Below are 16,059 nucleotides of genomic sequence, written 5' to 3' on the forward strand. Positions count from 1 at the left end.
CCCCTCCGCCTTCAGATATCTATGGAAACACACGCCAAGTTCCCTTTGTTCCTCAGAACTTCCCACTGTCATGCCGTTCATTGAATACTTCCTTGTCAAATTACTCCGTCCAAAATGTATCACCTCACACCTTTCAGGGTTAAATTCCATCTGCCACTTATCTGCCCATTTGACCATCCCGTCTATATCTTCCTGCAGCCGAAGATACTCAACTTCACTGTTAACCACCCGGCCAATCTTTGTGTCATCTGCAAACTTACTAATCCTATCCCCCACATAGGGTAGTCATCTATGTCGTTTATATAAATGACAAATAATAGGGGACCCAGCACAGATCCCTGTGGACACTTGCTTCCAGTCACTAAAGCATCCTTCTATCGTCACCCTCTGTCTCCTACAATTCAGCCAATTTTGATTCCACCTTATCAAATTACCCTGTATCCCATGTGCATTTGCATTCTTTATAAGTCTCCCATGTGGGACCATGACAAAGGCTTTGCTGAAATCCATATAAACTACATCAACTGTACTACCCTTATCTACACACCTGGTCACCTCCTCAAAAAATTCAATCAAATTTGTTAGGCATGACCTCCCTCTGACAAAGCTATGCCGACTATCCCTGATCAAACCTTGACTCTCTGAAAATGAGGTTCTGGTGCCTGGACCGGTCTGGTTGAGCCCTGCAATACTGTCCGCAGAGGGTGTCATGCATTGTCATCGCCTGCTGCGTCTTTTACAAGCTGGTGCTCCTGCGGGAAGAGGAGCTGGCTGAGGAGGAGATCCAGGAGCTGGAGGTCATCTCCAATGAGTAGAACGTCGATGGTGATGAGGGTGAGGAAGCCCTCAAAGGTGACAATGACGGTGATGAGGCCTTCGCACTGGCCAGACGAGGCTGGCGCGTGCAGGAGGCCTTCATAGCTGCTAGATTTGGAGACGATGATGATGAAATGCAGTGAGGAGACCCCATAGGTCCTCACATTGCATCTGTGACTATTTGACGCCTGTCTGGCTTATAGCATGGCACATACCCTCTGTGATAAGGCTCCTATTATGGAGACACAGTGGAGGCTCTAATAGTCGCTCGATTGCAGGAGGATGATGACGACATGCAGTGAGGACACTCCATTGATCTTCAGGTGGAGGCATCAGTCATGTGTCCAGGGAGTGTGAGGCTGAAGAGGGATTATGAGAAAAGACTGACAGCCAACATAACGGGGAATCCCAAAGTCTTCTATAGGCATAGAAATAGTAAAAGGGTGGTAAAGGGACCCAAAAATGAATTTATGCATGGATGAAGGGGCCATGGCTGAGGTATTAGATGAATACTTTGCATCCATCTTTACCAAGGAAGTAGATGCTACCCAGGCCAAGGTGACAGATGAAGAAACTCTGTCACTAGAAGGGTTCAAAATTGGTAAGGAGGAAGTGTTGAATAGACTGTCGGTACTTAAAGTTGACAAGGCATCAGGACTGGACGAGATGATCCAAGGATATTAAAGGAAGTGAGAGTAGAAATTGCAGGGGCACTGGCCATAATCTTTCAGTCTTCCCTAAATTCAGGGGAGGAGCCAGAGGCCTGCAGAATTGCAAACATTATGCCCTTGTTCCATAAAGGTTATAAGGAAAAGCCCAGCAAGTACAGACCTGTCAGTTTAACTTCAGTGGTGGGCAAGATTCTAGAAACAATTATTTGGGATAGAATTAGTAGTTACATGGAAAAATATGGGTAGATAAAGAAAAGCCAGCATGGATTTCTAAAGGGGAAATCATGTTTAACTAACTTGCTGGAGTTTTTTGAAGAGGTAACAGAAAAGGTCAATGAGAGTAATGCTGTTGATGTGATGTACATGGACTTTCAAAAGGCATTTGACACAGTGCTACACAACAGACTTGTGAGAAAAGTTATTGCTCATGGAATAAAAGGGACAGTAGCAACGTGGATACAAAATTGACTGAAAAATGGGAAGCTGAGGGTAATGGTCAATGGATATTTTTCAGGCTGGAGGAAGGTTTGTAGTGGAGTTCCCCAGAGATTGGTATTGGGACCCTTGCTTTTCCTGATATATATTAATGATCTAGACCTTGGTGTGCAGGGGACAATTTCTAATTTTGCAGATAATATGAAGCTTGGGAATGTTGCGAACTGTGAGGAGGATGGTGTGAAACTTCAAGAGGACATAGACAAGTTGGTGGAGTGGGCAGATAGATGGCAGATGAAGTTCAATGTGGAGAAGTGTGAGGTGATGCATTTTTGGTAGAAAGAACATGGACAGACATTATAAAATAAGGGGTGGAATTTTGAAGGGGGTGCAGGAGCAGAAAGACCTGAGTGTTTATGTGCATAGATAATTGAAGGTGGCAGGGCAGGTGGAGAGATCAGTTAATAAAGCATATAGTATCCTGGGCTTTATTAATAGGGGCATAGAGTATAAGAGCAGGGAGGTTATGCTGAATTTATATAAGACCTCAGGTGGAACATTGTGTACAGTTCTGGGCACCATATTATAGGAAGGATGTGAACACATTGGAGTGAGGGCAGAAGGGGTTTACAAGAATGGTTCCAGGGATGAGAAACTTCAGCTATGAGGATAGATTGGAGAAGTTAGGACTGTTTTCCTTGGAGAGAAGGCTAAGAGGAGATTTAATAGAAGTTTTCAAAATCATGAGGGGCTGGACAGAGTAGATAGGGAAAAACTGTTCCCACTCGTAAACGGATCAAGAATGAGAGGGCACAGATTTAAAGTGATTTGCAAAAGAAGCAAATATGACGTGAGAAAAAACTTTTTCACATAATGAGTGGTTCGGATCTGGAATGCACTACCTGGAAGTGCGGTGGAGGCAAGTTCAATCGAGGCATTCAAGAGTGCATTAGATGATTATTTGAATAGGAACAATGTTCAGGGTTTTGGGGGAAAGGCAGGGCAATGGCACTGAGTCATAATGCTCAGTGGAGATCCGGTGCAAGCACAATGGGCTGAATGGCCTCCTTCTGTGCCGTTAAGATTCTGTGATTCTGAGAGCCGTAGGCAGGGAGATATTCTTGGGATTTTATTTACAATAGTAAACATTATGTACAAGTGATTAACACCCGTGCCCAGGCTGTGCAGCTACATCTTCTTAACTTTCATAACCCTGCTACTACGTATTGGTGCTCCCTGGACATCCACAGTGGAAGTGGAGGCAGCCTGCTGACTGCTATGCCCTGTCTGTGATGACCTGGATGGGCGTCCTCTGGAGAGCTGAGACGTGGAGGGCCCCGGCCTGCTTTCGGGGTCCTGCTGCGTGGCAGTGGCACCCTCCTCGGTCTGTGGAGCTGGGGTTGCTAAGGTTACAGGGAGGGGATTCGGATGGGCCGGACACTCCCGGAGTCCCCTGCGTGGATGGCCCCTGGGTGTGCACCTGCTGGTCCTCCTCCCTATAGGTGCCCAAGAGGTGCGTGTCTGCGCTGGTGGAGGGTGTGGGTGAGTGCTTGATGGGTCTTCAGGGAGGGTTTCAGCGGATTCTTCTTCTGAGCTTCCCTCGGGGCTTGATTGGAGGCTCAGAGTGGCGGACTCTCTTGGCAGTTTCCCAGATGTGCCTGCGAAAGCAAGGGGAGATAATTAATGCATGGCAGTAACCTGTGAAAGAGGACACATCACTCACAGCATAGTTGTCTCATGGATGTTGCACTGCTGGACCCTCACTTGGTAGAGCACCACCAACTTTACCATCAGCACCATTGGGAATTGTCCAGATCATCTCCGGCCAACTGGATGACTCTACATTCAAAGTCTGTCAGGACCTTGATTTCAAGCATTCCTCCACCAGTTTGCGACCTGTTCCTCTTGTGTGCCAGCTTGTCCTGCATGAATAGAGATGGAGAGAGGGTAAGCAGGACCCTGCCAGGCCAGATGATAATTGTGCCTGGCATGTGTGGATGGTGAGTGGTGCCATGGATGGGATGAGGACACCATCCGCAGGGCAGGTGAAGGTGTGTGAGAGAGAGTGAATAGTGATGTCCCTTGAACTGGCAGTGAGTGAGGGCCCTGTGGATGTGTGATGGGTTTGTGAGCGTGAGAGTTGAGAATGATGAGAAGAATGACTTACCCTGGTGGAACGGAAGAGATCATTCATCCTCTTGTAACACTGGGTGGCTGCCCTCATTTGCAGGGTGTTGGCACTGACCATCGCTGCCACCGCCTCCCGTGCTGGATTGGTGATGTTGCTGCCCTCCCTGCGGCCAGAACGTGGGTAGAGGACATCACGACGGGCCTCCACAGCACCCAAAAGGCACTGGAGGGACGCGTCATTGAACCTGGGGGCTGCAGTCTTTCAGGGCCATGTCCTCTATGCAGCAGTCCTGGGCTGGAAGCACTGAGAAGTGTGCATGTGGCTGCACTTTAAATATGGTGCCCAGCATATGAAGCGGTGAGGTAATGGCTTGGTGGGTGAATGGGAGCCTGGCCACCATGGAAATGGCGTGCTTCCCGGAAATGCATAATTAATATGGTGGGTTTGGAACAATATGGCGTGAAAAGCCACCATTGGGGCTGGTGGGTAAAATGTAATTTTACTTGCCCACTAACGCACTTAGTGCATATCTGGGATGATTCCCCCCTTTATCTCATCTCAGCATAGCTCCTGAGGTCTTCCCATGGTAGATACTGGGTGAGTTGGCATGGAGGGTGTAACAGCAAAGCGTGGTACATGGGAGGAATGGGTTGGCATGAGTTGGCATAGGGGCTATAAGGGGCCGTGGGAATGGGGGGGGGTTCATGAGTTGGCACTAAATTGGCAATTGGGGCTGTAATGTGTGTGGTACATGGGTTGGCATGGAGGCTATAAGTGGCCAGGGGGATGGGTGGTGTGCGTGAGTTGGTATAGAGGATATGAGAGGCCATTGGGGATGGGTGGGGGGCATGGTTAGGCATGGGTTAGCATGTATGGGAGTGGGTGGAGCATGAGGGGGTGTGGGAGTGAGGGTTGGAGGGCCTAATGTATAACAATACAATTGGGATGAAGCCTCAGAAAACTACAGTGGGCTTTTTAATCAGCGTCTGGGGTTGGCAGGTCTGATTCCATCACGTACACACATCATCGGGCCATTTGGGCACTTCTTCCCGAGGTGGGCATGCCAAGCCAGGAGATTCCCAAACTCAAGCTACCTCGAGCAAAAATCCAGCCCACTATCATATAAAGAGTGGCAGCATCTGTGTGAGAAATGGATTTTTTGAAAAATATTTCTGGGGAATATTATGTTATTCCATGGAAAAGACTGTATGTGCGTGTGTGTATGATTTAATTAAACTGGGTAGAGATTAATAGGAGGCAGGCTGTCTGGGAAGGTTGAAACATGAAAAGGATAGAGGTGTTAGGTTTGAGGTACCAGTGAATAGGTTGGATCTACCATTTGCATTTTTAGAAAAGTTTGCTTGAATATCAAAGGGGAGTCGGGATAACAAGAAACATGTTTGAATCTTGCAGGAGTTCCATAAGCAAACAAAAGAGTGGTATTACATATTATTGACCCGATAGATAAGACAAGATAGAGACATGAAAGATTTTATATTTGGAAGGATTTGAATTTCGAAGAGGTGGAAAATGCGGTATGTCCTGTAAACAAAAAGCAGGACAAATCAAACCTTGCCATTACCACCCCATCAGTCTACTCTCGATCATCAGTAAAGTGATGAAAGGGGTCATCAACAGTGCTATCAAGTGGCACTTGCTTAGCAATAACCTGCTCACTGATGCTCAGTTTGGGTTCTGCCAAGGCCACTCAGCTCCTGACCTCATTACAGCCTTCGTTCAAACGTGGACAAAAGAGCTGCACTCGACCCATGAGGTGAGAATGACTGCCCTTGACATCAAGGCTGCATTTGACCGAGTGTGGCATCAAGGAGCCTCAGCAGAACTGGAGTCAATAGGAATTTGTGGGAAATTCTCTGCTGGTTGGAGTCATACCTAGCACAAAGGAAGATGGTTGTGACTGCTGGAGGTCAATCATCTCAACAGCAGGACATCACTGCAGGAGTTCCTCAGGGTAGTGTCCTCGGCTCAACCATCTTCAGCTGCTTCATCAATGACCTTCCTTCCATCACAAGATCAGAAGTGAGGATGTTCGCCGATAATTGCACAATGTTTAGCACCATTCACGACTCAAATACTGAAGCAGTCTGTGTCCAAATGCAGCAAGACCTGGACAACATTCAGGCTTGGGCTGACAAGTGGCAAGTAACATTCAAGCCACACAGTGCCAGACAATGACCATCTCCAGCAAGACAGAATCTAACAATCGGCCCTTGACATTCAATTGCATTACCATCGCTGAATCTCCCACTATCAACATCCAGGGGGTTACCATTGACCAGAAACTGAACTGGACTATCCATATAAATACTTAGGCTACAAGAGCACGTCAGAGGCTAGGAATCCTGTGGCAAGTAACCCACCTCCTGACTCCCCAAAACCTCTCCACAATCTGCAAGGCACAAGTCAGGAGTGTGTTGGAATACTCTCCACTTGCCTGGATGAGTGCAGCTCCAACAACACTCAAGAAGCTTGACACATCCAGGACAAAGCAGCCCATTTGATTGGCAACCCACCCACAAACATTCACTTTCTCCACCACCAACGAACAGTGGCAACAGTGTGTACCATCTATAAGATGCACTGCAGAAACTCACCAAGGCTCCTTAGATAGCACTATCCCAATCCACAACCAGTACCATCTAGAAGAACATGGGAATACCACTACCTGGAAGTTCCCCTCCAAGCCACTCACCATCCTGACTTGGAAATATATCACCGTTCCTTTACCTGTCATTGGGTCAAAATCCTGGAACTCTCTGCCTAATAGCACTGTGGGTGTACCTACACCACATGGACTGCAGTGGTTTAAGAAGGCAGCTCACCAGCACCTTCTCACGGGCAAAAAATGCTGGGCTAGCCAGTGAAGCCCACATCCCTTCAATGAATATAAAAAAAACAATGGAACCTGAGATGAAAAGGGAAAAGTGGTATTTTAGATTTACTGTGGGGTGCTTAGGGTTGCTTTTGCAAGGGCTGTTGAGCTGGAGCTGAGTTGGGAGCTCTTAGCTCTGGGCTGAGAGGAGGTGCCGATTGAACCAGCCACTCAGGCAAGCCAGAAAAGTCTTGGGCTGCAACAAGCAATTTTATCCTGAAGTTTGGATCCCACAGCAGAGTGGGAGAGAGTTGAGAGGTCATGAAGTATGCCTTTATTAAAGCCACCTTGGGTAATATTACTAGATTTTTTTATAGTTAAACATCTATAAGGGCGTGTTGCCTGGAAGGTGTTTGCTTGTGGGTCCCACCAAGTGGAGAGTCTTTTTGGGGGAATGCTTTGTAAGACTAACCTTAATTGTGCAACTGTAATCTTATGTGCTTAAGTTTTCTTTTATTCTTGTTAATAAAATTTTTACTTCTAATTTTTAAAACCCCAAAAGTATCACAGGACCTCTTACTGCTGAGATCGGTAGGTTTTCTTCTTGTTTTCAGAATACAAAAAAATGGGTGTAGCCCTTAAACCAAGTTTCCCCCTGGGATTTGGTTTGCACAGCAATTAACACCGGCTGTGGTCATAACAATCTGTTAAAGTGGGGTCAGAGGGTGGACAATAGGGTAAAGCAGTGGTGACAGGTTAAAGTGAGGACAGTACAATCTGTGCCACTATTTTCAGTGTCTACACAACTATTAACACCCGATGCAGGCAGTGAAATCCAACCCCAATGGGTAATTAAACTCTCCGGAAGGACAATTTTGTTATTCCTATTCATTTCTCCTTGAGAAAAACATTAGAGCTGGAGGACAGTTTAAAGTGTGTGTCCCAAATCATCAAATCATAGAATGGTTACAGCACAGAAGGAAGCTATTCGGCCTATCATATGGGTGCCGGCTTTTTGCAAATACAGCTTAGCTAGTCCCACTCCCCTGCCTTCTCCCATATGTCTACAAGTTTTTTTATCTTCAGATAATTAGCCAATTCCCTTTTGAAAGTCACATTTGAATCTGCCTCCACCACATTCTCAGGCAGTGCATTCCAGATCCTAACCACTCGCTGCATTAAAAAGTTTTTGCTCATGTCGCTTTTGTTTCTTTTGCTATTAGCCTTAAATCAGTGTACTCTGGTTCTCGACCCGTCTGCTAATGGGAACAGTTTTGCCCTATCTACTCTGTCCAGACACCTCATGATTTTGAGCTCCTCTATTAAATCTCCTCTTAAGCTTCTCTTCTCCAAGGAGAACAGCCCCAGCTTCTCCAATCTATCCATGTAACTGAAGTCCCTCATTTCTGGAACCATTCTTGTATGTCTTTTCTCCAGTTTTTCTGAAGCCTTGACATCTTTCCTAAACTGTGGTGCCAAGAACTGGACATGATTGATGCCAACCAATATTTTACAAAGGTTCACCATAACCTCCTTGCTTTTATTCTCTATGGCCGGAATTTTCTGCCCTACCCTGTGGTAAGTTTGGTGGCTGGAGGTGGGGAGGTATTTGATCGGGCAGGAGAGTAATGGATGGGGACCCCACTGCTTTTCTGCCTCCAACCTGATTAAATCCATGGTGGGAAGGCCCGTGGATGACCATCCCACCCTGCTGCCAGTTGAGGTCCTCAAGTGGGCCATGAGCGCCCACTTAAGGACTTCATTCTGCCACTGCTGGTATTAACTCAAGTGGCCAGCAGGGGGCTCACCATGTAGGGAGCACGACAAGCAAATGCATGTGGGCTGGCTTGCAGGCTCCCAAACATGGCAGAGGTGGGTCCCTTGTTCAAAGGCACAAAGTATCGGGAAGGGGTAGGCCCCCTGAGAGCCACCCCCTGCCTCCCTGGTGGCCCTGCTGTTCAATAGAGCAGAGGCCGGCAGCTCTTGGTTAACAGGACTTCCACCCCTGGATCCTTGATCCAGGTGGAAGGCCCGCTGATGGTCTGTTAACGGCCAGGATGGCACCTACTGCAGCAGGCTTTTCCTAAAAAGGCTATGTGGGGCTCTCGCTAGCTCTCCAGTCAACAGCTGAGACCCCTGTCACCTGCATAAGGTTCTGCCCTAAGTATATTTAAAAAATCCAGTATCCTGTATGACTTATTAATCAATTTCTCAACTGCCCTGTCACCTTTAGAGTTTGTGCACTTATACCCCAGGTCCGCTGCTCTAGAACTCCCTTTAGAATTGTACCCTTTATCTCATATTGCCTCTCCTCATTCTTCCCCCCCAAAATGTATCACCTCTCACTTCCCTGCCTTAAATTTCTTCTGCCACGCGTCCAACCATTCCATCATCCTGACTATGGTCTCTTTAAGTTATCACTATCCTCCTCACAGTTCACAATACTTCCAAGTTTTAATGTCTTGCATAAATTTTGAAATTGTGCACTGCGCACCCAAGACTAGGGCATTAATATAAATCAAGAAACCCCTATATACCTTCCTCCAGTCCGAAAAATAACAGTTCATCACTACGTTCTGTTTCCTGTCACTCAGCCAACTTTGCATCCATGCTCCCACTGTCCATTTTTACAAACCTGTTATATGGCACTTTATCAAATGCCTTTTGGAAGTCCTTGAAAACCTATCATTCTTTATATAAATTCAGGGAACATAAGGAACAAATAGAATGAATTGCAGGGGCAAATTCAATTGAGAGGGCATGATATTGCAGACATTACTGAGATGTGGCTGCAAGATGGTCAGGACTGGGAACTAAATATATCAAGTTATAAGGTCTACAGGAAAGATGGGGGAATGGTAGATGGTACAAGCAACCTCAGTGATTAAGGATAAAATTTCTTTATTGATAAGATATGATATAATAAGAGATAAGCAGGCAATGGAGGTTTTTTGGGTCGAATTAGGAAATAGAAAAAGATTTAAGATTCTAGTGGGAGTTATATATAGGCTCCCTGGTTTGCAGCTGTGAAGTGCGAGATTCTATATATGCAAAAATTAGTAAAATATGTAGTAAAGACAATAGTTTGAATGGGTGATTTTAACTTTAATATATTTTGTGACAAGCAGACTAGCTCATGTCAGAAATGTATGAATTTGTTTGAAAGCGTCCAGGATAGTTTTCTTCAGCAGTATGTTCTAGATCCAACAAGGGGGCATGCTATATTAGATTTCATAATGCTTGATGAGCCAGATTTAATTAACAGCCTAATGGTGCATGAACATTTATCTAATAATGATCATAATATGATCAAGTTCAGTGCTAGGTTTGAAAGTAGCTGTTTCATAGGTTTAGGTAAAGCTGACTTTAATATGGTGATGCAGAGACTGTCCACAGTAAACTGGAGAGAGAGAGAGAGAGTGAGAGAAACAAGGATCTACCGGCCTGACATCAGGCATCAGGAAAGTGCTGGAATCTATTATTAAGGAAGTTTTAACCATGCAGTTGGAAAAGAATAGCATGTTTAGAACAAGTCAACATGGTTTTACAAAAGGGAAATCCTGTTTGACAAATGTATTAGTTTTTTAAAGATGTAAATGGTCGGGTAGATAAAGGAGAACAGTAGATGTAGTATACCTGCATTTCCGAAAGTAATTCAATAAGGTCCCATACAAAAGGTTAATACATAAGATAGGGGCTCATGGAATTGGGGGGTGATATATGGATAGAGGATTGGAACAGAGAGTAGGGTTAAATGGGACATTTTCAATCTGGCGGTCTAGTGGAGTGCCACAAGGATCAGAGCTAGAGCCTCAGCTACTTACAATCTATACTAATGACTTAGACGAGGAGACAGAGAGTAATGTGTCTAATTTTGGTAATGATACAAACCTAGGTGGGACTGCAAGCTGTGAAGATGACACATAGAGACTGAAAAGAGATACTGAAGGTTAAGTGAGTCAGCAATAAGGTGGCAAATGGAGTATAATGTGGGGAAGTGTGAGATTATTCACTTTAGTTGTAAGAATAGAAAAGCAGAATATTTTTTAAAAGTGTGAAACTTGTAAAAGTTGACGTTCAGAGAGACTTGGGTACTTTTACAAGGAACACAAAGGGTTAGCATGCAGGTGCAGTAAGCAATTAGGAAAGCAAATGGCATGCTGGCCTTTATTGCAAAGGGGTTGAAGTGCAGGAATAAAGAAGTCTTGCTACAATTGTATAGGGCTTTGGTGCGACCATGCCTAGAGTACTGTGTGCAATATTGATCTCCATATTTAAGGAAGGATATACTGACATTGGAGGCAGTACAGTGAAAGTTCACTAGATGAGAGTGTTGTCCTATTATGAGAGGCTGAGTAAATCAGGACTATATTCTTTGGAGTTTAGAAGAATGAGAGTTGACTTCATAAAAACATGCAAGGTTCTGAAAGGACTTGACGGTGTAGATACTGAGAGGTTGTTTCCCAAGGAATCAAGATACAGCACGGGGTTAGATACAGACTAAAGCTCCCCCTACACTGTCCCCATCAAACACTCCCAGGACAGGTACAGCACAGGGAATCAAGGACGCACTGTTTAGGATAAGGGGTTGGTCATTCAGGACTAAGATGTGGAGAAATTACTTCGCTCAAAGGGTTGTGAATCTTTGGAATTCTCTATCCCAGAGGTTTGGGGTTGCTCCATCGTTCAATATATTTAAGGCTGGGATAGACAGATTTTTGGTCTGTCAGGGAAGTAAGGGATATGGGGAGCGGGTCGGAAAATGGAGCTGAAGCCCAAGATCAGCCATGATCATATTGAATGGTGGAGCAGGCTCGATGGGCTGTATGGTCTCCTCCTGCTCCTATTTCTTATCTTATGTTTTTAAGCCACTCAGATGTATTCCAGAAGGTGGCTCACCACCACCTTCTCAAGAGCAAGTAGGGATGGGCAATAAATTTCGGCCTGACCAGCAACATCTACAACCTGTGAATGAATGAGAAACAAATTGACTCAATGACTTTATTCAACTAGTCTTTGGAGTGGTGATTGTATTTTGATATTATTTAAGCATCAAAAAGCATTTGTATTAAATTAAAGTTGCTATAAATACTGATACTTCAAGAGGTAAGCATCCCAGAGATAGTTTTACTATCAAAAAATATCCTTACAACAAACTAAAAATTTTCTGATTGAACAACCATTGAAAGTTTTTGTTGATCTAACGTAATTGCCCTTTCTGTTTGTAGCAAACCGATCCTTGGGAAAGCTGCAAATTTCACTGTCTTTATAAAGAATGCGATTCGCTTTCCAAAGTTTAACTTTGCAAAGTAAGTGGAACTTTCAGGAAAAGTAAAGGATTTGAAAAGAAAATAACTGACTTTATTTTCAAATGAAACTCGGGTGAAACTTTAATGTTATGTGGGTAACAGTGAATTTGATTGGTTAATTTACACGCCATTTAACTCCAAACTTCCCTTCAGATGTGGGATGTATTTTGTTATGAAGTCATTACTAATAGGAGGGCAATTAAATCCTCTTTGATTTGGGGCACACCAGATGTTTGTGGTTCATATTCTTTGCCTGAGAACAAAGGTAGATGGTGTGGTTAACGGCCTTATAATGTGGACGGGGATCATTTTAAAAGGGGTCCCCTGTCAGGTGTCCAAAGCGCCCTTGCGTTTTAGGTAATAGACCCCTTTAAATATGGAAATGGGGATTAATTGGTGCAAATAGGACCCAATTTCCATTTTGGAGAGCAACTAGTTAAAACCTATTCGATTAGTCCAGTTCCATGGGCAGTGGGATGAGGTTACATTCAGAGTAAAGCTCCCTCTGCACTGTCCCCATCAAACACTCCCAGGACAGATACAGCACGGGGTTAGATACAGAGTAAAGCTCCCCCTACACTGTCCCCATCAAACACTCCCAGGACAGGTACAGCACGGGGTTAGATACAGAGTAAAGCTCCCCCTACACTGTCCCCATCAAACACTCCCAGGACAGATACAGCACGGGGTTAGATACAGAGTAAAGCTCCCTTTACACTGTCCCCATCAAACACTCCCAGGACAGGTACAGCACAGGGTTAGATACAGAGTAAAGCTCCCTCTACACTGTCCCCATCAAACACTCCCAGGACAGGTACAGCACGGGGTTAGATACAGAGTAAATCTCCCTCTACACTGTCCCCATCAAACACTCCCAGGACAGGTACAGCACGGGGTTACATTCAGAGTAAAGCTTCCCCTACACTGTCCCCATCAAACACTCCCAGGACAGGTACAGCACGGGGTTAGATACAGAGTAAATCTCCCTCTACACTGTCCCCATCAAACACTCCCAGGACAGGTACAGCACGGGGTTAGATACAGAGTAAATCTCCCTCTACACTGTCCCCATCAAACACTCCCAGGACAGGTACAGCACGGGGTTACATTCAGAGTAAAGCTCCCTCTACACTGTCCCCATCAAACAATCCCAGGACAGGTACAGCATGGGGTTACATTCAGAGTAAAGCTCCCTCTACACTGTCCCCATCAAACACTCCCAGGACAGGTACAGCACGAGGTTAGATACAGAGTAAAGCTCCCTCTACATTGCCCAGGGCAGCCACATCGTTGGATTAGATACAGAGTGATGTTTGGCCAGTGCCAAATTAACAACAATAGCCAATATTTATTCTTGTACCAGCATGTGTTCATTTTCTTTTAAGCCAATCCTCTGATAAAATCTCAATTATGGTGGTAAAATAATGACTGCTTTTATTTTCAGGCTCTCAGGAACATTCTTTGTGTATACATTCATTACAAAAGAAAATCCTGGGGTGTAATTCAGCAAGTTGCTGATACCCATCCCTGTGCTCTCTCATGTTTCATTCACAATCTGCATGTTCAAATCAACCATAAAACATTGTTACAATCCACTTAGGGAACATTAACATTTAAAAAGAAATCCAAACAAATCGTTTTAACCAATGAATTTAGCCCAACAAGATTTCACTTTTTTAACAATACAAACTTAATTGTGTATCAAACACTTAAAGGAATCAAGCCTGATTAATATAACAATACGGTATGTTATACACTCAGATTTACTTCTTACTTCCCCCAAGAATTCTCTTAAAAGACACATCAATCTTAAAGTTATTTACTTCTGTAGAGACCACTCATAAATATGCCACAGTCTGGAGAATTCTCAGCTCCAGCTTTTCTCAGAGGTAAAAGTTTCATTTACCCTCTCTTGACTGTGGATGCCCCAGTCCCATCATCTAGTTACTTTTCAATACTTCCAAGCTAATTGAGCTAATTACTTTCTTTTGCAACAAGACACTGAGGCCCAATGTGAATCCTCCCACTAGCTTCAAACTAGACAATCTTCTGGCTTCTGTTCCCTCACAAGTTTCAAACTGAGATTAAGCCTCTCCCATGTTCCACACACTCAAAGATGATGTTAGTTCTTTACTCTTCTTACAGTGTAGGTCTATCTGACTGTCATTCACTTTAGCTAACTTCTGTCAGTGAGCTGCAAACTGCAGCTAATGCTTTCACCCAAATAAATTGAAACCAGAGAACCTCCTTAAGTTCCACCCAGTTGTATAATGGTGTAGCCTGCTCTGGGTATGTCCTCAAACCAGCCTTTAAGTTAATTATCACTCATTTGCATTTTTACAATCTGATTATGTAAGTAGGTTTTACAACATTCAGGATTTATTGAATACTTTTAACCTAATTTAACTCTAGCTCCCAAAACAAAACATCCATCTTGAGTGCCATTACTGCAAACTTTGCAGACATGGGGAAGAATTTTCCCCCTATTGGGGGGGGAAGTGCAGGAGCGGGCGTGTGCAGGCATGTCTCCGATCGGGCCGCCATTTAACGTGGGCAGGCCAATTAAGGCACATCCAGCCAGGACGTCCGCCAGGAAGCGCTACATGCTCCCTATGCGGGCAGGGGGGTTCCCTAAGCTGGGAGTGCACTCTTTCACGAAAGAGCACACTCATCTCCCTGAGGCTAAGTGCTGCCTCAGAGAGATTGGCGCCAAATTCAAAAATGGTCAATGCACAAAAATAAAATTTCCCTGACATGCCCCCCCACCCCCCGCTCGCTGACCTCAATATCCTGGCCATGATGTCTCCAGCGCTTTAGCTCAGTAAGCCCACATGCTGTTTTATTGGTTTCTCTCCTCTATTCTGACTTTATCAAACAAACACCGGTCACCTTTTAAACTGCCATTTCTTTAGGTGTTCTGGAAATCTCTAAAGCTCAGCATTTTAATGACCTTATCATTTTACCGGTTAACCTTTTAAGGCAACATGACCCCAACCTTTGAGGTATAATAGGGGCCAAGCTTACTTTAATTGCATTTATCCCATTTACTACAGTTAAGACTTTAATTTCCTAAAACTTAAAATTATACACTAAAACACATGAATCATGAACTAGATATTTGCAACAACATGTCAACTTAACTATTTATTTTCAAAAGTTTCAGGCGGATTTGCTAATTTGAACAAGGCAGGCTCATAAATAACTTCAAAAGTCAACCAGGGCCAAACAGATTTCATTAACTTAAATGTTTAAAAAATTATCTATGAAATGCATATAATCAAAGTTTTTGGTGGGCTCAGGTTTACAAAGACTACAAGGTGTGAGACTGACTAAGAGAGCCTTGAAATAGTTGAGCCTGGAGGTCACTAGAGTACAAGGGAAGCGATAGGATTATCGGCACATCAGCAGGAGAATAGGAAGGTGAACATGGCTGACCAAGTCCCATTCACCTGTCAGTGCTGTGTTTGCTGACATACATTGGCTCCCAATAAGGCAGCAATTTGATTTTGAAGTTCTCATTCTTGTTTTCAGATCCCTTTGTGACTTTGCCCTTCTCTATCTTCTCCAGCCCTATAATTGTCCAACATCTCTGTGCTTCCTTGATTCTGGCCTCTTGAGCATTCCTGCTTTTAATCACTCCACCATTAGCGGCCATGCCTTCAGTTGCCCAGGCCCTAAACTCTGGAATTCCCTTCCCAAACCGCTCTCTCTCCATCTTTTAGACACTCCTTAAAACATGCTTCTTTGACCCAGCTTCTGGTCATCTGTCCTAATCTAACAAATATGGCTCAGTGTTAAATTTTGTTTAATAATGCTTCTGTGAAGCACCTTGAGACATTTTACTATTTTAAAGGTGCTAAATTA

The 16,059-nt window shown here is 44.3% G+C and overlaps 1 protein-coding gene across 1 annotated transcript in view; it reads left to right on the forward strand.

Annotated features, from left to right (window-relative positions):
- Positions 1–16,059, forward strand: part of p2rx5 (purinergic receptor P2X, ligand-gated ion channel, 5) — a 132,112-nt gene that overhangs the window by 56,239 nt on the left and 59,814 nt on the right. Inside the window, exon 6 of the mRNA XM_078547835.1 lies at positions 12,115–12,195. Within this exon, the coding sequence (XP_078403961.1) occupies positions 12,115–12,195 (81 nt within the window). The remainder of the gene's footprint in view (positions 1–12,114; positions 12,196–16,059) is intronic.

This window comes from Cetorhinus maximus, chromosome 9 (assembly GCF_964194155.1).
Source record: "Cetorhinus maximus chromosome 9, sCetMax3.hap1.1, whole genome shotgun sequence".
NCBI lineage: Eukaryota > Metazoa > Chordata > Chondrichthyes > Lamniformes > Cetorhinidae > Cetorhinus > Cetorhinus maximus.